General features: G+C 35.3%; 1 protein-coding gene across 2 annotated transcripts in view; it reads right to left on the bottom strand.

Moving 5' to 3' along the window:
* Positions 1 to 629: 629 nt before the first annotated feature.
* Positions 630 to 26433, bottom strand: part of STT3B (STT3 oligosaccharyltransferase complex catalytic subunit B) — a 114689-nt gene continuing 88885 nt past the window's right edge. Inside the window, exons 6-16 of one of the 2 annotated variants that reach the window (XM_058554324.1) lie at positions 22102 to 22200; positions 19848 to 19994; positions 18853 to 18901; positions 17029 to 17183; positions 14797 to 15008; positions 13165 to 13352; positions 12269 to 12440; positions 10986 to 11159; positions 8423 to 8536; positions 5625 to 5837; positions 630 to 2280 (exon numbers count right to left, since the gene is read on the bottom strand). In XM_058554324.1, coding sequence (XP_058410307.1) covers positions 2200 to 2280; positions 5625 to 5837; positions 8423 to 8536; positions 10986 to 11159; positions 12269 to 12440; positions 13165 to 13352; positions 14797 to 15008; positions 17029 to 17183; positions 18853 to 18901; positions 19848 to 19994; positions 22102 to 22200 — 1604 coding nt within the window. In that variant the 3' untranslated portion in view covers positions 630 to 2199. The remainder of the gene's footprint in view (positions 2281 to 5624; positions 5838 to 8422; positions 8537 to 10985; positions 11160 to 12268; positions 12441 to 13164; positions 13353 to 14796; positions 15009 to 17028; positions 17184 to 18852; positions 18902 to 19847; positions 19995 to 22101; positions 22201 to 26433) is intronic. The other variant, XM_058554333.1, reaches the window with a different exon arrangement.

Below are 26433 nucleotides of genomic sequence, written 5' to 3'. Positions count from 1 at the left end.
CTGAGAAAGGTGAGGGATCATCTCTGCTCTTAATGAGAAAATTCTACAATGAAGACTTGACTGATTAAATACCAGAACTTTATGGAGCAGGGCTTTTGTTAGAGTACTATCCTCATTTAAACGGAGATAAAATTCCTATTTGGCTAGGTGTCTCCCCCCTCACTCACCCACAAAAAGTAAAAATGAGATTTCACTCTGGGTAGAGACAAGGCAAAATAAAATAGTAGGTCTAAGCTGAACTAATCTAGCACTTTTTTTTTTAAAATTTTTATTTATTTTTGTAAGGAAGATCAGCCGTGAGCTAACATCCAATGCAAATCCTCCTCCTTTTTGCTGAGGAAGATTGGCCCTGGGCTAACATCTGTGCCCATCCGCCTCTACTTTATATGGGACGCTGCCACATCATGGCTTGACAAGCTGTGCGTCGGTGCACGCCCAGGATCCGAACCAGCGAGCTCTGGGCCGCCGAAGCGGAGCACGCGCACGTAACTGCTGTGCCACCGGGACGGCCCCTAGCACTTCTTTTTTACACATACTCTAAAACCTTTGTAAAAGTGAACAGAGAAGGAAATATGTGTTCAGTACTCTGTAACTCCTTTCAAAAATAAAATATTTGTTAAAGACAACACTTAACACAAAATTTGAATTAACTTTATTTCCCCCTACAGTCAACAACTTCTCTGCATTGAATTTTAAAGCAACAAAGTAAAATAAAATCCCCCAAATGATAAGGTATCAGAAATCCAGATTTAGTTACACTTTATTTGTGAAAATGTTCAGCCATTTTATTGGTCTGTAAAAGAACCATCATCTGGGTCAAAAATGAATTTTATAAATCAAAGAATATTTTACACTTTGGAAAAGAAAATCAGCAGTAACATTCTCATTGAATATTGTAAATTACACTTTTCTTCATAAAAGGTACATACTATTCTGCACATTTCCACCAAAAGCAGTGGTCTAAGTTATGCTTGTTTATATAAAAAAAAAGTTATATCCTGTGGCAGGAAAACCTCTTTTCTCTTTCACTTTTACTAAACAACTGGAGAAAATTTTCAAGTCTATATAAAGTTGCCTATAAGCTGGAAAGTGAACATGTTCAATCTCCATTTATACTTTAGTGCATCTTTTGACAACTGTCACATTTTTAATAAAAGTAAGAAAATGCATATAGCATTAAAGAGTGTTTCATCAAATGCTTAAAGGATTAATAAAATATGGAGCAGAGGACAAAAATCATTGTGATGGATGAAACTGTTAAAATGAGAGAAATCCAGGCGAAGTTTACAAATCCTTTGTCATTTTGAAGAGTCACAGAAAATGAATTTTGGATACCTGTCCACTGTAAGGGTTTTTTCCTTAATCTTTTGCATGTAAACATAGTGCTAACCTCAGTACTAAGATACCAAACTTCATTCTGGTAAGCAACATTCTGTGCAGTTGCCACGATTTCCAAAGGATATAAATTTAGCCCTTGAATGAACAACGAATGAGATCTGCTCTGTAAGTACCTGGTGAAAACAACTGCTGACAGCAGCAATAATGTGTCAACATAACTACTCAGAGGTCTGAGTTACTCAGTTAGTCACTCAGAGGTCTATCACTGAAACAGCAGCTTCTTCTTAGACAGAGCAAACAGTAAGCAATAGAAAATGGACATTTGATGAAACATTCTTTGCATTGGAGAAACATGAAAATAAATACAGTTCAAGGAATTATAATTACTTTTCTAATACCTCTTTCTCAGACCTGTACTAGTTTACTGGTTCAAGAAGCTCGCATCACATTTGTCATTTGTATTTTACATATTGCTATTTGGGTAGCTCAAATAAAATGCAGGTCTTGTAAAAGAATAAAAACATTGACAAGTATGCATGTGCCAGGGACCAAATTAGAGGGTTCTTTGGTGCAATTAGTCCAAATTCTCAGATTTGAAGGATATTATGTACCAATAAAAAAAATCTGCTGTTAGACATTTACAGCAGTGCTCTGTCCTGCTTCACATTACAAATTGAAAACAGCTGTTCTCAATAAGCCAATTTTATTTTTTAAATCAGGCATTGCCAGAAAATTTTGTACATTAACCTGGACCAGTGATGGTTCTGTACCCTCTGTTGCTGTGAAACATGACATGAGCTAAAGGCAAAGACCGGTTCTCACAAGGACAACTGCTTCAAGTTAGGAACCAGAACAGTGTATTTAAACAGTCTTCTTAGATATTTTCTTGCCTTTCTTAAAAACTAGCTTATTTTTAATGTAGCCACGCTTCCTTTTCGTGGTCTAAAAAGAAAACAGAACACATGGTGTTAGTGGTTTCCTACAGATTAAAAAAATATATACACTCATAGTTTACTGCATTGTGATAAAGCCCGTCTTAATAAGCCCTTAGCTCTTCCTATGGCTGGACTCTTTGAACAGTCAATGAGCACCATTAACTCTTCCATGCCAAGTACGCTGAGAGATCCAAGATAAACTAGCTTTAAGACAAAAGAACTGCCAAGGCATTCCTCAAATGCATATCATATATTCCTCACCATTAGGTGAATGAACCCACCTCCCCTCTCAACCACTAAATGCTTAGCTGTAATAATTACTCACGTGTCCAGGCATGACAGACTATAACACTGGACTAAGAAATCAGAAAGTATTAATGCTGCTCCTGGTTTAGCCTCCCAGAATTAGCTATATGTCAGAAATAACAAATTAACTTAGTAACTTTTGGAGCCCCAGTTTTCTTATCTGTAAAATGAGGATGATCGTACCTATCTACACATATGAAAGAGAAATAAAATTACTTGGCACATTCTCCAATTTAGGTATGAAAATAAGCACCTCTAAAAAATGAAAAACAAAACAAAAACCAAACATCAAGAAAAATACCCAACATTCCTTGAGTTTCATAGATCTTTTAAAAATAACACATTTTTCTTAACACTTTAGGATCCCACTAAAATACTTTCAACAGACGTATTTCTGGTATAAGAAACAGATTACTACAATGCAGTGGTAGAAATTACTGCAAAAATGTTTGCTAAGTTAGAATCCTACAACATAAATCCTATAGGCACAATGTGTCTGCCAATCTGACAGACACATTTTGTATGACAATCCGACACATGCATAGATACTGAAGAAAGCAAATATTTTTTGGAAACAAGTAATTTAATGCACCATCAAAGCACTGGGTTAGCAGAGGCTGAAGCCTCAAAAGATTGACCACTGAAGTCAATTTTCACATTTAAATACAACTCTTGGAGGAGGTTTCAGAATCTTAGGATAAATGACATATAGTGTACATTTATTTATGATGATCAGTTTAAAGCAATTTATAATTTTTTCTAACAGGGACAGGGATACAAGGCAAAATGCAATCCTTCGTAAGGTTACAAAAATTAGCTACTGCTAACTTGTCCATCATATATATGGTACCTTATTGTTAACTTATTTTATTATGGCAAAAAGTAAAATATTTCAGAGGACACAATTTTTAAAAATTCAAACCAGATCAAGGAGTTAGTATCTTTATCATCATTATCAATAGATTTTTAACATGAAAGCTTTTCTACGATATCTTGTACAATGCCCCAGGTTTATGCAAGTATGTAACTAGTCCTAAGGGTGTTTTTCCCTATGGGCAGTGAGCCATGCCAAAAAGTCATTTCTGCAGCTCTGGACTACAATTCCTAGGGCCTCAGCCATGTCTGCTTTGCACTGGCAGGGAAAACTCCCAGAATGACTGCTGTACTCATACCATCCCCCCTCACCTCCTAAAGTAAAAACCAGGGTGGGGAGAGGAAAGCAAACAAAAAACATTCCTCTAGTGCCAGTACAGAACAGAGATCATAAAGCCATGGAAACCAGAAACTCAAAATCCATATTGTTGGCTACTAGAATATATGTTTGGGGCATTCAAAATAGACTAATTTTATTTATCCATTCACTTATTTATTTTAGGGAAATGATGGGAAGGCAAAAGAGGTCAGTAAGAAAATTCACTATCATCAGTTACTAAGTTCAATGGCCTTGTTTTTCAGAAAAGGTAGACCTTAACTGGGCTTAGATGTCTTAGGAGTAACTGCCTTGAGACTGGCAGTGTTTGCTTTGACTTCTGCACTGATGTGACTCACCAGTTTCTCCCACTATATGCCTTGAGAAATTTGATTTGTCATTTTTTAATTAATTAATTAATTTATTTTTTTGTGAGGAAGATCAGCCCTGAGCTGACATCCATGCTAATCCTCCTCTTTTTGCTGAGGAAGACAGGCTCTGAGCTAACATCTATTGCCAATCCTCCTCCATTTTTTTCCCCAAAGCCCCAGTAGATAGTTGTATGTCATAGTTGCACATCCTTCTAGTTGCTGTATGTGGGACGTGGCCTCAGCATGGCCAGAGAAGCGGTGCATCAGTGAGCGCCCGGGATCCGAACCTAGGCCGCCAGTAGTGGAGCGCGAGCACTTAACCACTAAGCCACGGGCTGGCCCCTGATTTCCATTTGATGTAAAGACTGGTAAGTGAATTTGATATGACTAACACAGTGAGTGTCAGCTCTATGTGACATATTTCAATACATTAGTCTAGATGTGGCAATTTTATATCTGGCACATAAAGTATTCATTTAAAAATTTTCTATTTACATTTTATACAGCTAATATTCAGCACTTTTATATAAATTGAAATAATCTGTATTCTGAATATATCTGAAGCATATTTGAAGTAATGCAAATAGATAAGACAATTGCTTCAATGATTTAAAATAACTGATCTGAGCAATGTAAACAAGCATCTTTCAAGACTTAAGACTGAAATCGGTCTAATAATAATTAGTATTTTAAGGGTAGTACCTTATAATACAACCTTAATATTTCACCTGACTGCTCATTATTTCTCATCTCCCACAGAGGGCAACCTATATAAATATTCATTTTTAGTAATCTTTTATAGCAAAGATTAGATCTATTTGGCTTAAGTGAGCAATAACGACTTCCAATAAAATACTTCATATCTTATTAAATATTTATTTCAAAATGACTGCAATAGTCTCATCATCATAATTCCTGCCTACAGGCTCTGTTATGGTAATTATATTTAAAAATACTTAAGATAAATGATTTTTTTTTGATTCAGGACTCAACCAACTCAAGCTTATTCTTCATTCAATGAATAATATAGTAACATCATACTAAGAATGGAACATGAAAATGCAGTATAAATTTGCTTTGACCAAAAGATGAGGAATCAATCACAATGGCATTACTTGAGTATTTGGCATTTTTACTTTTCACAAAGGTTCAGAAAGTGATGGCCACAGTCACATCTTACTTTACAAATAAGTCTTACTAATAGGAATGGCACAAACTAAAGCTAGAATGCCCCTGGAAAATCTCAACTTGGTTCACTAATAACCACTATGCTATCCAGAAAAAGCTGCCGCTTGGGAGAGCTGAGTGCTCAGTTTGAAAGGAATGCCCCTAGCAGGACAGCTTGATATTTACTTTGTATAAAAGCCATTGTCTTTATAGATCTGGTAAATGGAAATTTATTAGCAAATTTCAGTAATTATTTTTCAGACAAACCAACCAAACTTGAGTTACCCTTTTATAGACATAATTTCACTTGGCACCCACCTTTTTTGACAAATACTTCTGTTTTGGGAAAATGTTGGTGACTCGAGGTTTGTGGTCTAGTATCTCTCTATTATCAGGTGCTTTCACTTTATATATCCTTACAAGCCAGTGTTCTGATGTGAAGGCCTCCTCCAAATGCTTGAATTTAATATCCTTGTTTCCAATCTCAGCATTACGCGTTCGATCAAAACCTGGGGGTGTACGAAAATCCAGCTGCAAAAGCGACATTAGTATTAGATGTTAGCTGTATTGGAAAACATTCAGTATCAGAAGGTAGTAAACGTTATCATCAAAGTAAAACTCTCTCTTTAAACTAGGAAAACAGAATCAGAGTAATATATCATAACAGTTCTTATATACTGTTAACTAGATAGGAAGAAATCAGGAAGAGAGAAACTAAATACATCAGAATTAGAATTTCAGTGAACCCTTAGAATGGATGAGCAGCCTGCAGGCATAAAAAAACCAAAACAGCAAATTGAAATCCATCAAAGCCCTTTTTATAAGTATATAGAGAAAACACACAGAAGGACTTCTTTTTTGCCTCAGGGCCTTGCACTGTCTATTCTCTCAGCCTGAAAGTTCTTCATTCAGCTCTTTTGCACGGGTGGCTCCTTTCTGTCCTTTGGTCTCAGCCCAAATACCATCTCCTCAGGCAAACAGTTTCTTGAGATTGGTGGTTGAGAAGTCTCCTCCATTGTTTCCTTATCTTTTACTCTATAGCATTCATTCCAAAAGTTTTTATTCATTTTTAAAATTACAGGTTTCCCCTGCTATCCAAAAGTTCCCTTTATGCCACTTCGCTTTTACCAAAGACCTACATTAGTACCTGTTTTCACTAACCCAAAGAAATCTGAAGAGGAGTTTCACTTTTATGAAAAAGCAAAAAGTGAAAATGGGGTTCAGCATTTTTTTTTGCAGCGAGCTGTTATAAGGCTCAATAGTCAAGCATACTGTCGTATTTCAAACCTTCCACATCAATCACAGAGATGACTAACCTGGACCTTTGACATCAAGGCAGGCAGACAGAGCAGAAGGTGTGATGTGAGCATCAAGGCAGTTAGTGACCTGCCTGGATTCAGGTAAGGATGAGGTGTTGACAGATGACCCTCTTCCTCTGTCTCCTACACCCCAGTCTCCTGTACCTCCCACCACCCCATCCTCTGACAGCTCAGCATAATGCACCATCACCACCACTACCTCTCAGCCTTCCAGCGTGCTCGCTGTCTTCCCAATTCTAGTGAGTAAACCTACACTGTACATACATTATTTCTACTTTATACAGGCTGTGAATGATCAAAAAATTTTGCCACATAAATTAATGGTAATTGCGTCTTTGCTTTACCCCATTTTGGCTTACAAAAGGTTTCACAGAAACATTCTACTTTTGGATAGTGGGGGGATCCTGTTCCTGTATCCTCCACCAAGATAAAAGGAAAAAATGAGGGGAGAGGAGAAGATCTTAAGAAATTCTCAGACTGTTTATGTTAATACACAAACAGAACATAAGAAGTGAATTCAACTTCAAAACAAAAATAAAAACCAAATCTACTCCAATGAGGGAATAACTTGTTCTTACATATCTGTACAATAGAAAAGTTATACTTCATGTGTTAAACATATATTATTCTTGAGTAGGGAAGGCATCAAAATAAATGCATGCTAGAAGCATGGCTTAAAACTCCTATAAAAGACAGGAAAAAAACATCCTTCCATGTTATCATTAGTGAACAGAGAAACTAACCCTTGACCCATTTTCTGAGGTAGCTAATTATTATGGTTTAAGTGCTTCTTAGCATGAGTTTAGAGACCAGGCAGTGGACTTCAAAAAAAATCAAAACACAAACAAAAACCTAAATCTAGTAGTAAAAAATTATTGTGTATTTTTTTAAAGCCATCTGCAGAGTAATTCCAAACGAGTAATGATGAAACATTATCTTGATCCCTGGTATTTGTATAAAATTAAACAAGCAATTTTTCCTTTGCCTTCTAGTAACCAGAAAGCAATATGGAACCAGGCAGTTTTCACTGAAATCTTAGTATGAAGGCATAACTTGGTATTACGGTCATACAATCTAAGAGCTATAAAGAACCTTAGAAATCAAGTCATCAGTCCAACCCCCACTATATACAGACAAAATAAAACAAGACTAGGGAGGATGTGACTTGTCCAAGGGTTACATGACTTGACAGAGCAGATCTAAAACCCAAGTACTATGATAGTAAGTCTACTGTCTGTACTTTTTGCCAGAATGCCTCTTTGCACATTCAATCATCTTGTGGACACTGAAGCTTCTGTACCACATCATTCTAATTTTGTAGGAAACTCTGGCCAGATAGTCCTAGCTATCTGTAGTAATGGAGAACAGGGATACAGTGAATATGTGAAGTGACTACATAATTCAACTCTTTAATTTCAGGCTTTTCCCCACCAAGCAGCAAAGTAACCTACTTAAGATCACACTGTTCCCTAGCTGGGAAAACCTCTCCTCTGGAGAATAATGTCTTCCAAAAGCATGAGGTCAAAGGTGGGATGGTAAGCAAAGGCTGGATCTGAGCCTAGTGTTAATTAATATTTTGGAAAGAAATCTTTCACCTAAAATTTTTTTCCTAATTTTTCACATATAAGTTTCAGAAATCTAAATTTAATGGGGGGAGGGGGAGAGGGGGAATCTTTATATAAGCACATTTTTCTTTACAGTGCAACCAGAATATCACTATCCTGTTTTCTAGAGGCAAACAAAACTACTTTTAAAATATTCTTTTGAATAGATTATAGAAAAACTGATGTAACTAACCTGCATTTCTCCAAATCTGTAGTATGACATTTTATACATAAGGCAATTCAACAAAGTGGGGGATCCTGCTTTGTCTACACGGAATTCTCCTTGTGGGGTGAAATAGTCACTTTCCTACAAGAAAGAAACCAGAAGTTTCTATGTCAGTTCAATTTAACACATTCAAAGCTACAGGTTCCCCTTTTCATCGCCCCATAAGAACTAGCTTTCAGTTATCTTCATAAAGCCCTATTTAGTTACATCTCAAAAAAATATGGTATCAGAAGATTAATTTATAAACTTAACATGATCTCTAAAAAAACCCACAAAACTATCATGGGCGTTTTTAAAAGTTGAATCTGAAATCATTTATAAAAAATAAACAAGGGTATCTAAGATAGAAAAAGAAGAATAGTCTTTTGTTGGAGTGAGGGAGGACAATTAATCCCACCTGATTTTAAACCATGTTATAAAACCTCAATTATTTAAAAAGAATAGTACCAACACCATCATTTAATACCAGGTAGGCTGGCTCTCTCCAACTGCTGCATCCTTACCCCCATTACTCCTTTTCAGAGTTTTCCTAAAAGTTGTTCTTTATTTTTCCATATGAACTCTAAAATCAATTCTTTAGTCTGAGAGGGGAGTATTTAGAAAACTTTTGCAGTAATTTTTATTGAGATCTCATCAAATTTGTAAACTAACCTCTAAAAGGGCCAATTTGGCACTATAGATAGAAATTCCTTGTCTAGGAATTTATCCTACAGAGATACTTGTACATGGGCAAAATAATAAGTGTAGAAAGTTATTTATTGCACTGAGACTAAAACTGGAAACAACCTAAATGTCCATCAATAGGGACAGGTTAAATAAATCATTTTGCACACACACTGGAACACACTGTGCAGCTGTAAAAAAAGGAATGAAGAAGGCTTCCATATTCTAATATGGAAAGATCTCCAAAATACACTGTCAAGTGAAAAGTGCAAGAAAAGGATGTATATTTTGCTACTAGTTATCTGCTTGAATAAGAATCTTAAGAAAATAATGATTTCCATGGACTTTTTTCTTTTTCTTTTCTTAGGAGGACGGGGTAAACTTTTACTGTATATTTCTTTATATTTTATTTCCTGAACCATGTGAATGTATTACCTATTCACCAAGTTTAAAAACACTGATTTGAAGAAGCACAGACATTTAGGATTTCTATACATATAAATGTTCAAAGCACCTATCTGGATCTATTACATGTTACAATTTTAACACTGCTAAAGCAAATCCACAAATGAAAATCACATACTGGGAAAATTAAATTAAGATTAATTTAATACAAGGAATATAATGTTTATTAATCACAGTTAAGGGAAAATGTCACAGCATTTACATTTGAACAGAAAATCTGGGCCTTACTCTACTTCATCCCTATCACGCAACACATATGCATACATTTTCCCAAAAGGTTCTTTTATTTTGGATCAGCAGTGAATCTTTCATCTTTTGTGCCATCATCATGTAAGCCACAATGCTGGGTGCCCATCCTCGATGAGCTCACAACTGAGTGGGAGATAGACCACAGAATCTACCTACAAAACAGGTCGTATATGATTTGATGACAAGTACAGACATCGATGTACCAGAGAAGGGCTTCTGGAGAAGGGACATATCTGTGGTAAGGAAGGTGTTCCAAGAAAGATTAGAGTATAAACACATGTGTCAGATTAATCAAGGAAAGAACCCACAAGGCAAGTTTCACGGGCTACAGTAGATTGACAGAGTGATAAAAGGTTGTAAATAAGAGAGACAAGAGGCCAGCAAAGGAAAGCACAGTATTAAGGGGTTTGTGTTTCAAGCTAAGAAGTTTGGATTTTATACCAACGCTTCGTTACAGAGGTTATTTCGTTCCAGCCACTAGGCAGAGGCTTCATCTACATTACTACAAATTCTCAGAACAGCACTACAAATAAATTATTCCTGGCATCCCCATTAGTGATAATCTGAGGCTGCCTTAATCACCATTATAACACCAGAACCTAGAACAAGCCCTAGTGCTCAAAGCATATCATTCTTACCGGCCAAAAATGACTTGCCCATAGCACCAAACTGACAGTAGCAGGGTTTTAGTTCTAACTCATGTCTGTCTGGTTTCAAGGCCCTTTTCCCTAATCTACTGAAGTTCTTTAAGCTGTAAAGTGCCATCAATGTCAGGTTAGACTGGGAGAGGCAACAAGACTAAGGCAAAGAGCAATTTCAAGTTTACTGTCCTATTTCAGGTTTACGATCATAAGGGTCAGTACCAGGGTGGAAGCAATGGAAATGGAAAGAAAGGGCTGAAGTGAGAGGCTACGAAGGAGTAAAAGCAAGAGTCTTGACAAGGGATTGCTTCATAGGGGAGAACATAAGTATCAGGTAAGAGTTTTAAAACTGAGAAAATGCTTACAGTATCTTTAATAAATAGTAAAGTCAGAGTGAGGGACTAATTTGGGAGATAGCATGATGAAAACAAATATGATGCAATTAGCAAGATAAGAGAATTACTTAGACACTGAGCTGTCTTGCACACACCTGGAATGATCTCGTTTCTTACCCGAATGTCTTTTGGATGTTCCCCTTCAGCTATCCTAACCATCCAGAGAAACTTGTTGATGTCATCACCAGAATAGCCAATAACTCCTCCAAAAATAACCAAAACATAATCTACATCCAGACTCCTCATGATTTTATAGGCTGCTGTTTCATTTGAAGACATAGCTTTTCCCACCTACAAAATAAAAAGACAAGAATATGTGTATTTAGTCCCACAAGATGCTAAAAACAAAAGTGAATGTACATTTTTATCTTAAGATGGAATGCATCTCAAGAGTTTGATTTAACATGAAGTTCTTTTCATAGAAATGATTTGCTATGAATTCAATAAATTTACACACATCCCATTTACTACAACCAATTATAGCAGAAAAGTCAAAATCGGAATACATCTAATATTTTGCTAATAATTGAGTTTCATGAAATTAACATCTTAAGATAAAAGCAGCAGGCTTAAAAGAAGCAGAATTTCTCAAACCTCAGGCCAGGGATAACCAGCGATCTAGCTAGCACAAATATATTCTCCTCAGTCTACCAGACATATTACCTACAACACTAATACAAACAGAATTCATTTGGTTAACACTTGTTATCTATTTATTTATTATTATTTTTTTAATTTTATTTATTTTTTCCCCCAAAGCCCCAGTAGATAGTTGTATGTCATAGCTGCACATCCTTCTAGTTGCTGTATGTGGGACGCGGCCTCAGCATGGCCGGAGAAGGGGTGCGTCGGTGCGCGCCCGGGATCCGAACCCGGGCCGCCAGCAGCGGAGCGTGTGCACTTAACTGCTAAGCCACAGGGCCGGCCCTCGTTATCTATTTAAATCTTTAAAGAACAGAAAGGTGATTACCTTAATTTATGTAAACAAGTTATTTAATAGTTAAGGTGAACATAATCTGCATGCCCATAAAATACACTGTATTTGCTTTACATATTTGTGAATAATTCTCATAATTCATAAAATGGAAAATACAAGTCAAACACAGTATTTTAAAAGTTTCAGATTTTGTTTAATTCTCCAGTGAGCTAAATAAAAACCATGAGATCTGCCAGAAATCAGCCTACAATTCTGAATGATAAATAAATATCATTCTTAAAAACAGAATAAATAAGCATAGCTTGAACTCACTTCATTGAATAAATATGTAAAGAGGTATTCTGAGAATTCAGCAAGCAAAGAGTACTTTCATCCACATTTTTCCTATCAATCACAAGTGAAACCTGATTCCTAAGTAGTAAAAGACTTGTAATTTTTGATCTTCTGTTTATCAAATTCTTACCAGTGCTATGTGGCTGTTATTCCAGGTGTTGTTATCCACCAAAGTAGTTCTATTAGCCATTCCAGCTATCTGATAGCCATAATCCCACCAAGACATCACTCGGGCATGTTCATCTGTATTTTGCCTTAGCCAAAAGTAAGCTTCTCTAAAATCATCTAAGATATTCCTGGTGCTGAAAAGAATCACAATATTCTTTTAAATGAGAGCTTATAAATGTGAAGAGGGTAACAAAATCTTGAGGTGCTAAACCATTGAATAATTTCACATTTTAAGGATGGTAGTTAAAAGCCTCAACGATGGGGTGGGGGATCAATGAAAAGCTAGACTAGCACTTCTTAAACTTTAATATGCACACAAATCACCTGGATATCTTATAAAAAAGCAGATTCTGGTTTAGTAGTTCTGGGGTGGGGCTTGATATTTTGTAAGTCTAACCAGCACCCAAATAAAGAAGAAGCTGGGATGGGAGGGTGGGGAGGCAATATATAAATCAGCTGTTCTTAAATTTTAGCTCCATCAGAATCACCTGCAGGGCTTATTAAAGCACAGATTGCTGGCCCCACCCCCAGGTTTCTGATTCAGTTGGTCTAAGTGGAGTGTCAAGAATTTGCATTTCTAACAAGTTTCCTGGTAACGATGATGTCCTGTGTCCAAGGACCACACTTTGAGAAAAACTAATGTATATGTTATGATGCAAAGATATTCTGGAAAAGAGCATGAAAGACAATGATTATTACCCACCTCAACCAAAGGGGCTCGGCGGGGGAAAGGTCGTAAGAAAAACATGGTAGATTCATATGCAGAGCTTCACAAACACCTATCTTTGAATTCTATCTTTTGAGACAGAAAAAAAAGAGTAGGTATAAAATCCTCTTGTAGCCAAGTTACTTTCTTACCCATCATGATTGTAAGAGGCCAAGACCACACTTGGACTGGAGTAGGCATTGCTTGTGACCCAGGTACAGTGGACTGCAAACATCATCAATAGCATCAGCATCAACATGGTGACAATGCTTTTTATATTAGGACCTAATCCCTCTTCGGTTTTTTCCTGTTCAGTCACATGTTTCCTCACTTTACCTGCCTGAAGATATAAAAAACTAGTTAGACAAAGTCATCATCTGACTTGCTTCATTACGACACTCAAGGGGAAAAAGTTGGGAGAATGTTAATCTATCAATTTGATTCTTTGTGTATTCTTGTGTTGCTGATACAATGTTTTCTAAAAATTATTAAGGTAGATTCTAAAGTCAAATGTGAATGAGAAGGCTTCCTGGGACTATATCCAATCCAGGAGCTAGTCACAGAGCAAAATATCTCCAGTAAGAAGCTGCTTTCAAACCCAGCTGTCCTTATGTTTTATGTAAATATAAAGGAGATAACCAAATGGCCTTGTTCTGGCAACCTTTTCTTATAAAATCTGAATTCCTCATCCTGAAAATGGCAATGTCCAGCTATAATTCAGACCATGTAGGACTTAAGCATAGGAAAAACCCACATTAACAGAATCAGTCTTCCACTTTCCAAACTCCCAAACCAATAGATCTGTTAAAATTAATTACATTTTTGAAAACAACAACAAAAAACCGTACCAAAAACTGGAAGAGAGAACAGAGTTCTAATTGCAAGGCTAGTTAAGAAACCACAAAATAAAACATAACAACCACAAACACAAAAGCAGATATGTGCTTTATTAACGCAAATCTGTATGAATTATATTGGACCCACAGTAAGGAAAGAATTTTAAAGTCAATACTTATACTAGGAAGTTTCATTGCTTATTGGTATTTAAAAACCCAGTTAAATGTAGTTTAATACATCATTCAAGACAAGTGCTCTAATTCTTACAAGTCTTTTCCATGCTTGCACCAAATATCATCCTGCTGTTGCCTGGGAGGTTAAAAGTGAATTACATTATATCAGCCAGCCCCCTTGTGCTAACAAACTGGAGGCTTTATTTTTATTTAAAATTTTTTTTTTGCTGAGGAAGATTGGCCCTGGGCTAACATCCGTGCCCATCTTCCTCTACTTTATACGTGGGACGCCTGCCACAGGAGGGCTTGATAAGCGGTGCACAGGTCTGCACCTGGGATGGGAGGCTTTATTTTTAAAGGCACTTTATTCCCTTTATTTTACAACTCAATCAACCAAATACTGAAAAAGTTTACACTGAATATGGACCTCAAGGATAAGCACTTGTGCACATGGTTTGAGAATGGCTTATAGTGCTAAATTTTATGTAATTTAGTAGAGCACCTGGTTTTTTCTCTCAAAAATGGAGGGAGAGTTGTACATAAAACCTGACCTAAAAGAACTGAGAATTCCTTCTCTGATTACATTCTATTTTTTTACTCTGAGCTAAAATATCAAACAGGATTCAAATTTGAGGCAAATAGTAGAGACCAACTAGAAACGTCACGGTTTGTCTAAATCCTTGTTTCAACACATTTCTTAATATGTATAGTTCTTACTGTGGTGGAAAAATAAAGCACATAAAATTTTTAAAGGCCTTACTTTAGATTTCCCACCTTATCATACAAATTTCCAGGGTTTCTTTTGTCATCCTCATCACTGCTGTCCTCCACAGGTGGGTTTTCCCTTTTCATGTCATCCCCCAAATAGTGCTCAAAAACATTTGAGAAGGCAATTGCAGACAGCATACAGACGACTGGAGTCAAAGTCAACATCAGCCGCACCATCACTCCAGCAAAGTAGACAGCGCTGATTGCATACAGAGCAACTGCAAAGACAAGTTCTCTTATAACACTTCAGAAAAGAAAATGTTCACAGGAAACTGAACTAAATGTTTAATACCATATTATAAATCAAATCTAAAAATAGACAAAAGTCTCAAAAAAGAGCTAAACGTTTTAAATTGATAATACTGACCGATTTAATAGTCATATTTAGAAATTATAACTAGTGTTGACTAAATAAACACTATATGTCAACAGTTTAGAGAAATGTATCATGATTGAAATTTAATTACAGTTATTATAAGGAATGAGAATTCATTATTTGTTAATAGTATCACATATTAGAAAATCCACAGCTGATGGATGAAAACATATTTGGTGAATTATATTATTAGGCACAGTAAATTTATAAAATCAAAGTCTATGAAAAGCCAATGCCAATATCTGCCATAAAATCTGCTTTAAAGTAAGAATGAGATGAGAAGAATATTAATTTATTAACCAAAGGAGGAAACTGTGACGTTACTGCCAAGAGACTTTTTAAAAAAAAATTGAAAGTAATTTCCAACAGCCAAAGCCTTCCAGATGATATGCTAACCACAGGCAGAGGCTCTACCTTTCCTGGGTGAAGGCTATATGATTTTACAAAGTCAGTGAGTCATCTGAGCTCCTATCTCATTTGAAGCTAATGAAAATTTTTTTTCCTGACCACAAAACACATTATATTCTTAAGTGTATAGCTCAATGAATTTTTATATATGCACACATCTATGTATTTACTACCCATATCAAAATACAGAACATTTTTATATCTCCTCTTCCCAGTCAATAACTGCTCCCCCCCTATAAAAAAGCTAATCACTACTTGGACTTCTAAAGCATTAACTTAGTTTTCTTTTTTCTTGAACTTTATACAAATGAAATTATACAAAATATTCTCTTTTGTACTGGCTTCTTTTATTTACCCATGCTATTCTTTTATTAATTGCCGTGTTGTATTCCATTGTACAAATAGATCAACATTTATTTATCTATTCTACTGCTGATAACCTTTGGAATGTTTCTAATTCGGAGCTATTATGGATGAAGTGGCCATGTGCATTCTTAAATACATCCTTTGTTGGACATGGACATAGGCACTCACTTCTCTTGGGTATATACCTAGAATTAGGATTGCTGAGTCATGAGGTGGACTGTATGTTTAAGCTAAATCTTTCTGAACGATGCAATATTAACATGGCCTTATCCAGAGTCCAGTGATCTATATAAACTAGAGAAGAATAAGTCCTTTGGTTTGAACCCATGCAGGTGCTATTTTTTCTTTCCTGACTTTATTCTGGAATAGTACCTTGAGTGTCCCTCATAGTCCAGGTCCCATATTTGTACAAGTTCAAGTCCTGGTACTACAAATTATTTCCTTGTGTGACCCTGTGCATGTTACAAAACTTTTTGCAGTTTCAGGTTTTATCACATGTAAAAGAGCCACAGCATAATTCTTGTGATAATTGAATCATGTATAAGTCGTTGGTATTTGCTTATTTTGTCCATTTATATTTTGAATGTCAGATCCTAAACACTTGGCTTTAAAACAGGTTGTATTTCTAAGTCTTGTTAGTTGGAAATATACACAAATCTACCAGTGAAAAGGGTGTTTACTTAAAGGTAATTCCTATTACAAAATATGCTTTGCACTGAAATTTGGATGATGGACGCTCATGCAAACTTCTTCCTATTTAATCAGATCTAACTTAAAAAATGAAGTCAAGACTATACTGCGAACAAGGTTATAATTTCCAATTCTCAGCCACAGACTAAGAACATTAACTTCTCAAAAACCATTATAAATTGAATGAAAAATTTCTATACAAGTTCTAAATTAAAACCGTTAATAGAGTATTTACAAAACAAATTCATTGAGTTTTTCTTGATAAGCATTTATGAAAAATAAGAGGAAACATCTTGAATATGCATAGAGTCAAGCAAAGAAAAACAAAACTTTAAAGTGATAATGTCAATAATGAAAATAAATCGTTCCAAATCAAAGTTTCATTAAAAATTACTTACCAAATACTCTTTCATCGTTGATGTTTTTAATGCAGAACCATAGGCCTGCTGGGAAGGTACACACAAGAATATGTAGATCAAAGAAGAAAGACACCCAAGTTGTAGGTTGATGCTCAGACACTGATGCAATAATCGGAATGTGTATTTTTGCATACCTAGTATTAAAAAAGTTAATATTATTTAAAGTTAAATGAGAAAACAGGAGTTTCTTTTAGAAGAAGAAATTTTGATTGTAGATATGGTTCCTATTTCCCACCCCTTCTCACTTAAAAGTATATTCCAATGTAACCTGCTATACTGGAAATAAACCTGCTCCACATTGGTAAAACTAAAACCAATATGCTCTCTCTAAAATTGGGAGAATTATTTAAGGCCAGTTATAAAAGCATTAGCTCTGACCTTTAATACAAAAATCTTTGCTCAAATAGGAATTTGTTCTGCAGTTTAACTTAGCATCTCCTACATGTGCATCAATGAGTTTCACTACCTTTTGTACTTATTACCAACAGAAATACCTTATCTAAGAAGATATCATATTGCCACAATGCCTTTCTTAAAAATAGATGGTATAGAGGCAAGTGAGGAGAATGGAAAGGACAGGACAAATTATTCTTGAAATGCCGTGAGATTCCAAAGTAGTCAATTAAAGTTTACAAAGCAAGAGTAAGTATGATAGACAAAAACTTAACCTAGTAATTTAACCTAATCAGAATAACTGTCTACAACTGGAGTTTTTCCCTCCAACTCTCTGGTGATCCACAGTATGTGTCTAAATGTTAGTTTCAGTCTTTCATACATAATTTGCTTATGCCCTTGAATTAGACCTGAACACGAACCCTTTCGGTATCACATCAAAAGGCAGGCCCACTCAATAAACTGTGATAGGTTTTTTTATTGGGCCACATAGGGAGTAACAAAGAAGACAAAACAGCAGGAACAGGGAGAGAGGTAAATTATTATCAACAGATATTTTCTCATCCTTAGGAAAACATTTTAGAGACAAAAAGTTTTATTGAACTAGCTGTCTAATTTAAAACCACTTTTAAAAATTAATTCATTTTATAATAGCACTCTTAAAAAAACAAAATAAATATTCTCTAGTATATCTGACAGATTAAAAACATCAAAGAGGGGCTGGCCCGGTGGCGTAGTGGTTAAGGTTGTGCACTCTGCTTCGGCGGCCCAGGGTTCGCAGGGTCAGATCCCGGGCAGGGACCTACGCACTGCTTATCAAGCCATGCTGTGGCAGGTGTCCCACATAGAGTAGAGGAAGATGTGCACGGATGTTAGCCCAGGGTCAATCTTCCTCAGCAAAAAGAGGAGGATTGGCATCGGATGTTAGCTCAGGGCTAATCTTCCTCACCGAAAAAAAAAAAAAAACCAAAGAACTTAGATAATGTGGTGTTAGAAAAAAAGTTAAATTTTTTCTTCACATCTATCGCATACGGTTTTATAATATAACACCTATCTTTAACGATTAAGAATTAAATATTACTAAAAGACGAAAACTTTGAATACACTGGTAAAAACAAAAATCAAGCATTAAAATTACACCAATACTACCCAAAATGTTTTGACAAACAAAACTAAAATAAGGAGCTGCCCATGCAGAACAAAAATATGACTTACATATCATACTAAAGGTGCATTCCAAACAGGTATTGTAACAAAGAAAAACTACAAGAGATTCAACATTTACTAAATTAGTATACACTAGGTACTTCAGAAAGGTTGCCCAAGTACTGACGGAGATACTGACGATATAAGAACAGAAAAACGAGTATTTTAATGTCATATGAGGGCAAATAACTTATCTGCACTTACCCAGTGTCCCACAATGAGTAAAACCTGCCACTCCATGGTGCAATGTAACCTTGGAAGGAAAAATGTAGAGGAAATTAATCTGCCTTTTTATTGTTTTTGTTTGTTTTATTGGTTTTATGTTTACTGATTATTATGGATTAATTTAAACTAATATTCAAAGAATTTCAGTTTTCTTTTGTAGGTGACAACATATTTCACACAGCTGGCTAACAGATAAAATAAGGTCAGTGATCAAAAAACACAAATATCCAGAGATTACATTTCCAGAGAAACACAACAGGTTGATAAAATTGTAGAAAGTTTTCCAATTCTCTCTTAAACTTCTAGTTGACTACTAAAATAAAGCAAAGATATTAAGATAGCATTGGATAATTTAAAAAGGGGAGAGGTGTCTAAATTATCAAATTCAGTATGCCAAATTTGGATAAATTACAAAGATTATTTTAAACATTCATGCCCTTTTACTCCTGTCAATTAGTTCTTCATGATTTTATGGGCTAGGCTGGTAATATTAATTTGACAGATGGAATACTTTTAGAAAGAATTTCACTTGTTTCTAGGGACTAGTGAAGTCAGGATTAGAGTAACTTAGAATCCAGAAGCAGACTGAAACTGATTTGGTTAATGGTTTAAAAGTAGGAGAGAGATCGAGTGTATGCATACAAGAGAGGGCAAGCATGCAATAAGTTAACACTGGAAGCTTTGAATTTTATACAGTTTGGGCCTATTCATCTATCAAGAGGGTGCTTGAAAGTGGATTTATCAAAGCCTGAAGCAGCAAAATTAAGATACTGTTAAAAATAAAAAGCAATCACAATTTGTAGTGCTATTCAGATTTTAGAACCTTTGGCTATTATTTTCATACTGTTTGTACAGAATACAACCACAGTATTTGACCTACTAGGATAAATGGAACATGTACAAAATTTGCAAAAGAATTACCATTTTGAATAATCTAGAGACAAGACACACATCCTACAGGTGATGACACCTACCTGTATAAGTCAAATAGATGACACTAAGGAACACAGCACCTGCAGCTAGTGATACACCCAAAAAGAAAAGGGTCTGGAACTCTTGCTTTGTTAATCGGTCTCTCAGATACTGCAAGAAAGCATAAGCTTGCAGCAATGCAAAGACACCTAATTAGAGAAAAGGGTCATATAAATAATCAACAAAGCGCTTTTCCAAGGGCATTTAAAAATGTTAAGTTGGAAGAGCTTCTTAGAATACCCATACCATTCATATCCATCACTAGTTATTTCATCTAACCAACATTTCCTTTGGCAAATGACAGTTAACCAATCAATACATCCAAAAATTCTGTTATACATTTTTCTGAAATGATCACACTTCCCATACATGGACCAGGCAAGAAAAATCCCATCTCAATAACTGGAACCTATTTAGCACATTAAATTCCTCCCTTTGTCCCATATTTTAGTGACATTTTTGGGGGGTGAGGAGGGAGATACAAACATCATTAAAAAACAATCCTGAGATTTACTGAAGGATATAAATGACTTGGATCAGGAGAATCTTGATATGTAGTTACTGTTGATAGTTGAGCAACGGGATGTGACCTTAATTACACTCTTATTATATAAGATTCTAACTTAGTAAATATAAGGGTGAGTGCTGAGATAAACAAAATTCAAGTAGTAATAGTGAAAAGTATTTAATTGTCAAAGTGTACAGAACACAATACAAAAGCACTAGGTGTAAAACTAAACAAGGACATGAAAATCCTATCCCAACTGGAATATTTAGGGTTATTTTTAAAAGTTCATTTTAGAATGGTTAAATAAGTATTATCGAAGATTTAGATTTTAGGGGCTGGCCTGGTGACACAAGCAGTTAGGTGCGTGTGTTCTGCTGCAGCGGCCCGGGGTTCACCGGTTCGGATCCCGGGCGCACACCGACGTACCGCGTTGGGCCATGCTGTGGCGGCGTCCCATATGAAGTAGAGGAAGATGGGCATGGATGTTAGCCCAGGGCCAGTCTTCCTCGGCAAAAAGAGGAGGATTGGCAGATGTTAGCTCAGGGCCGATCTTCCTCACACACACAGAAAAAAAACAATTTAGATTTTAGGAAATGTAATAACACATATGCATAAAGCGTCAGGCGATTGTGTGTCTACATAGACATTGCTATACATGACTGTATACTCAAAACGGAATATACATTTCTCTCTCTCTCAAATTACTACTTGGTTATTTTATAACATCAAATTATATATATATATTTTCGCTGAGAAAGATTCGCCATGAGCTAACATGCGTGTGCAATCTTCCTCTTTTTGCTTGAGGAAGATTCGCCCTGAGCTAACATATGTGCCAATCTTCCTCTATTTTGTATGTGGGTCGCCACCACAGCATGGCCGCTGCCGAGTGGTATAGGTCTGGCCTGGGAACTGAACCCGGGCTGCCGAAGTGGAGCGCACCGAACTTAACCACTAGGCCACGGGGCCAGGCCCCTAACATCAAATTATAAATATAAGTAAAAGTATTTCACAGATTCTAAAGTGCTGTGTAACAGTAAGGTGTGGGTTCTTAACTTTGTTTTGGAGGGGGGGTTCAAGATTCTGAGAATCTGATGATAAAAGCTACAAAACATCATCTCAGAAAGTTAAATATACTGATATTTATAAAACGTTACAAATAAAGTAACTACCAATGGACTGCCTATGGGTCACGGACCTTGTGTTGAGACTCTCTAAGATCTCCCATTATCTTGTTAATTATGACCCAGATTAATAATGGCCAAGTACTCTGCTTATATGGAGGGAAATGATATGACTTTATAATCAATACAAAATCCATTAATTTCAGTTAGCAGATATAGATAAAATATTTTAGTGAGATGTAAAGGACATAAAAATGACATATCCCATCTAAATTTGCTGAAATGGAAACTCAGTGGTACATAACTCAGTGTACAGATACACCACTGTTTAATATTCATTTATACAAAGCAAACGTTATTTAGTGTTTGCAAATAACATGGATTGTGCAAAAAGCGATTTTTTGCCTTTTCAAAACAGCAGTGGCTAGGAAGATAGACATTTTTGGGAACACGATATCAGAAAGTCTAAATAAAACTCGATGATATTCTTATTTTATAGTGATGATGTTTTAGAACCAGTATGATGAAAATTAAAACAAAAAAAAAACCTTCATTCCTTTGAAGACTGGCCAGTCACACATTCATATTTTCTTTAGAAGAAGGAAAATAAACATTTTTTCATACCTGCAGCTGCCATGTGTTCACTTGTTCTGATTGGCTGGAATCCCACAAAGGGTATCTGCATGGATAATATTAAACCCACAATGTAGAAAGTGCTATATGCTATAAAAACAAAATAGGAAACAAGGATAATTTACTACTACCATTAAGTACTTTAAACATAAATGTATACATAACATATATTTTTAAGCAAAGTTTTAACTGAACTTATTTTAAGAACAGAATCTCGAAGTGACTGTTCTATTTGATACATATTGATGGTTAATCATACATTATAAATCACCAAAATTCTGCCAATTTTTTTAAATTAATATTTTTATTGAGGTAACATTGGTATTCTTTCTGCCAATTAAAAAAAATATTAAGTACTTTATTTTGCAAAATATTATTTAGAACAGTTTAACAGATGGGTGCTGCTTTCCTTTCCCCAAAATGGAATCAAGTATTTTTCACGTTTTTTGCTGTTAAAAGAAACCCATCTACAGAAGATAAATTACGGGTTGATGGCTCAAATGTTAAGTTGCCTCTCAAGTTGTCTGATAAGAGATGATGAGTAAAGTGTTAGGAAAAGGATAAGAAGCTCAAGTAAATTTGATAGGAAGGACCAATGTATGTGAATAACGTTTCTAATGACCTCAAGCTGATGGAGAACTGGTTGTCTAAAGGAGACTGCAGAAGTAATCCACCCAGTAATGTACTTTCCAGACATACTAATGTTGGAATGGAATTACCCTCAGTGAGGTACTTAAACACAAATGCAATAAAAGTTAAGTAAAGAAGAATTTCTGTCACATGATTTGAACCGTCAACCAATTTGGTTGATGAGTTTCTAACAGCAACATGTTTCTTTTACAAATCAGTCTTGTGTAGACATCCTGACAGAGAGTCAGAGGAAGAATAACTACTCACCAACAAAAGTTTCAGTTTCCTCACAGCAGAATGAGGGGTTCGGACAAGAAGATTTGTAGATCCCCCTAACAATAATAACCTAAGATTCTACGATCAACAGGCCTTTTAAACACCCAGAGCTGAGAAATCAAACCTTAGACAAATATTGAACACACAAAGGCACAACTAGTTCAGGCCTGAGAAAACCTTATGTCATTCATGTGTTTTAATTATAGCTAAGTCCACTTACATCCACACACTTCAATCACCTCTGAGGCTGGACTTCTCTTTCTTATAAACACAAATGAATACTGAAAGTTACACCTGTTACAGAATTTGGACTAAAAACAATAAATGGCACAAGCTACACAACAGTAAAGCCTTTTTAAAAATTGAGGTGAAATTCACATAAAATCATTTTAAAGTGAACTTGAGTATTTAGTACATTCACAACATTGTGCATCCACCACCTCTCTCTAGTCTCAAAACATTTTCATCACCCCAAAAGAAAATCCCACACTCATTCAGCAGTTGGTCTCTATTCCCTGCATTCCAGCCGAAGGCAAACATAAATCTGCATCTGTCTCTGTGAATTACTGGTTTGTTCTTAATTGCAAAGGTAATATGTTTTTTGTTTAAAAAAATTATATATACTATATTATATATATTATACATATATAGTAAAAAGCGAAAGTCTCCAGCCCATTTACTTCCCTCTAAGTCACATTTTCCAGAAATAATCACTGGAAGGTAGGTGGGCACACATATACACATTCATATTCATATTCTCTCTCTTCAAAAGGGACTATACTGTGCTTGGCAATGTAAAAATTTCAGCAATCAGGTGCTTGAGAACTGTTGATGAAGTTTCCTCTCAGGGAGTTGCTCAAATTTATTTCCAGGCATATTCAAAAAGAGAAGAAGAAATCTGACAATAGTCTCAATTCAGTGGATTTATGCAACTTTGCAGAGACATTTATTGTCATTAGTAAAAAAGAAAACACTTTATACAGCAGATGCACTAGAGTTCAAGTTAACAATAACAGTGATGGAGATGAGTTCAAGAAAAGGAAACTCAATCTCAGGAAATATCAATGGCCAGGTGGGATTTTAATTTGTATTACTTCGTAAACATAGGTTAATGTCAAATAAAGCTGAATAGAAATAGACAAGTTCTCAACAATATTTTACAATATTTTACCTTTCAAATATTCCTCTATCCAAATTAGCCTCATTTATACCTCCTTATATACACCAATGACACAAAGCTGATAAATGTATATATGCAATAATACAAAAATAACCATTTTAAGAGAATTGGATTTAAGTCTCCCCTATTTTCATATTTTTTGGAACAATGATCCTGAGATGGTTACATAGGAAGATATATGTTTTATCTCATGGCACTCTTTAATACACAAATAAGTATTTCCATTAAATAAAATTCAGGATTGTTGGCCAGATAATATAAAATATCACAGACTCATCTCGCTTAATACTGCCCTTCTCCTTGAATCTGTAAAATTAGATATACATCTCTATACCTCAATTTAAATCCCATTTACAAACTCATGTTTTAAAACATAGAAGATAGGAATTACATATATTTGAGTAGAAAGAAATAGTGAAGTAACTCTCAATTCTTAAAAATAAATACAATCTCCACTGCAAAAAGAAAACATGTTTTCTCCAGGCTTTGTACTATAGCATCTAACAGTGTGTTTAAAAATTACCTCTTTAATTAATTCATTCAAATATTAACTTTATGTCTATTATGGTCAAGACATTCTAAAAATACAGAATCCTATTAAGATCAATCCTATCCTCTAAAAGTTAGATATCTAATTGCGAAAATCAGAGATTTACACAAATAACCACACTACAATGAAGCAAGTACATGTGACACTGGTGGAAAAAAAACCCTGGCTCTATAAAAACTTACAGGAGGGAGAGGTCTCCTCTTCTTGACATGAGCATTGAAGAGGCAGTTGACAACACCTGTACCATTCTCTAATTTTCTCAGAAGACCTCAACAACACAAACTCATAGCCATCATTCCCCACCAATTCTTCCTATGAACTCAATTCTTCCTATGAACTCTCTAGGAAACTTGACCAAACTACTATCCACATCTATTACAACTTTCTAACCATCCATGGAAACCTGCTTTTCTTGCCCTTTTAAACCAGAAGAATAAAGCTTTCCATCAAAGTAGTGAGCTCTAAAAAAATGCACAACACCAATAATGTTGTAAATCATTTACTACATCATGAAAATGTTACCACACTGCCATCCTGTGGAAGCACAGTTACCGGCATTCACTACTACAGATCACACTTCCAATGTGTTAGAAAAATTATCATTAGAAAGATATATACCAAATCTATTATTCTGCTTATTTTTAACCAAAGAAAATCTCTTTGATTTGCAACAAAAAGTAATCTTCTAAACAGAGCCTAAACAGTTTTTCACTCTTAAAGTACTTTATCTTTTTTTTTTCCAAGGGTATGGTGTGGGACCAGATTGACACACAAGAAATAAACCACTGCCCTTGATTTAAGGTGAACAAATGAGCTGTTCTATAAAAAAAAAGCACTGAAAAGTCCAATTCAAGTTCCATTGAAATGTTAAGTCTTGAAGAAGTTCCTGCTGTTCCCCAAACTAACCTTTAAGTACCTTCACCCTGACAAAGCATTACAACTTACGTTGACAGTACTGTATAAACTACTGTTGTACTTCATTTTACTTAGTTAGAAAAGGTTTTGTGAATATTATATTCCCATTAACCTTGATCCACCATTAAGTCACCTTAGCATTTCTGACTTGCTTTATCTCTAGGCTGATATTTAATGGAAAGGGTTATTAACAAAATATTCCTTTGCCACCTCCCTTCTCTCTCAACCAAAATAGTATTAACCGAAAGAACCATAGTAGTGAAATACTTTAAAATCCAACCAATTTTGCATTATTATTAACAAATATGATTAAAGGCTTGTAAGACTGTTGAAGCCTTTGATTAATAAAGACACTTTACTAGTTGATTACTGTGAACCCTAGTAAATAAGCAGGGTGAAGAATGGTAAGAAACTCACATGAATTAAAGCTTAAAAACAAAAACAAAAAACATGGATTCTTCTTGACCAGCAGGAAGAAATATAATGATTAAGTTAACAGATATCCATGATGAGAAAAATAATTTTTCTTTTCCAAGGACACTGCTCATTGTAAAATATGTAGAGAATGAATCACTGAAACCAATATGTTACAAGCTCGATTTATAAAAGCAGCAAGAAATGCCTTGTTCAAAACACTTGAGTAGAGAGACACTTAATCACAACTGTTAAAAACAGCAAATATATTTAGTACTGATACCTAAAATGAAGTCAGGGATAGTATAGCAGAAAAAACAACAACAAAGAAATGCATTTGGGTTTGAGTTTTAGTTCC

The sequence above is a fragment of the Diceros bicornis genome, chromosome 2 (assembly GCF_020826845.1).
Source record: "Diceros bicornis minor isolate mBicDic1 chromosome 2, mDicBic1.mat.cur, whole genome shotgun sequence".
Taxonomy (NCBI): Eukaryota; Metazoa; Chordata; class Mammalia; order Perissodactyla; family Rhinocerotidae; genus Diceros; species Diceros bicornis.
Note: the sequence above shows the minus strand (reverse complement) of the source record. Positions and strands in the feature narration are given on the sequence as shown.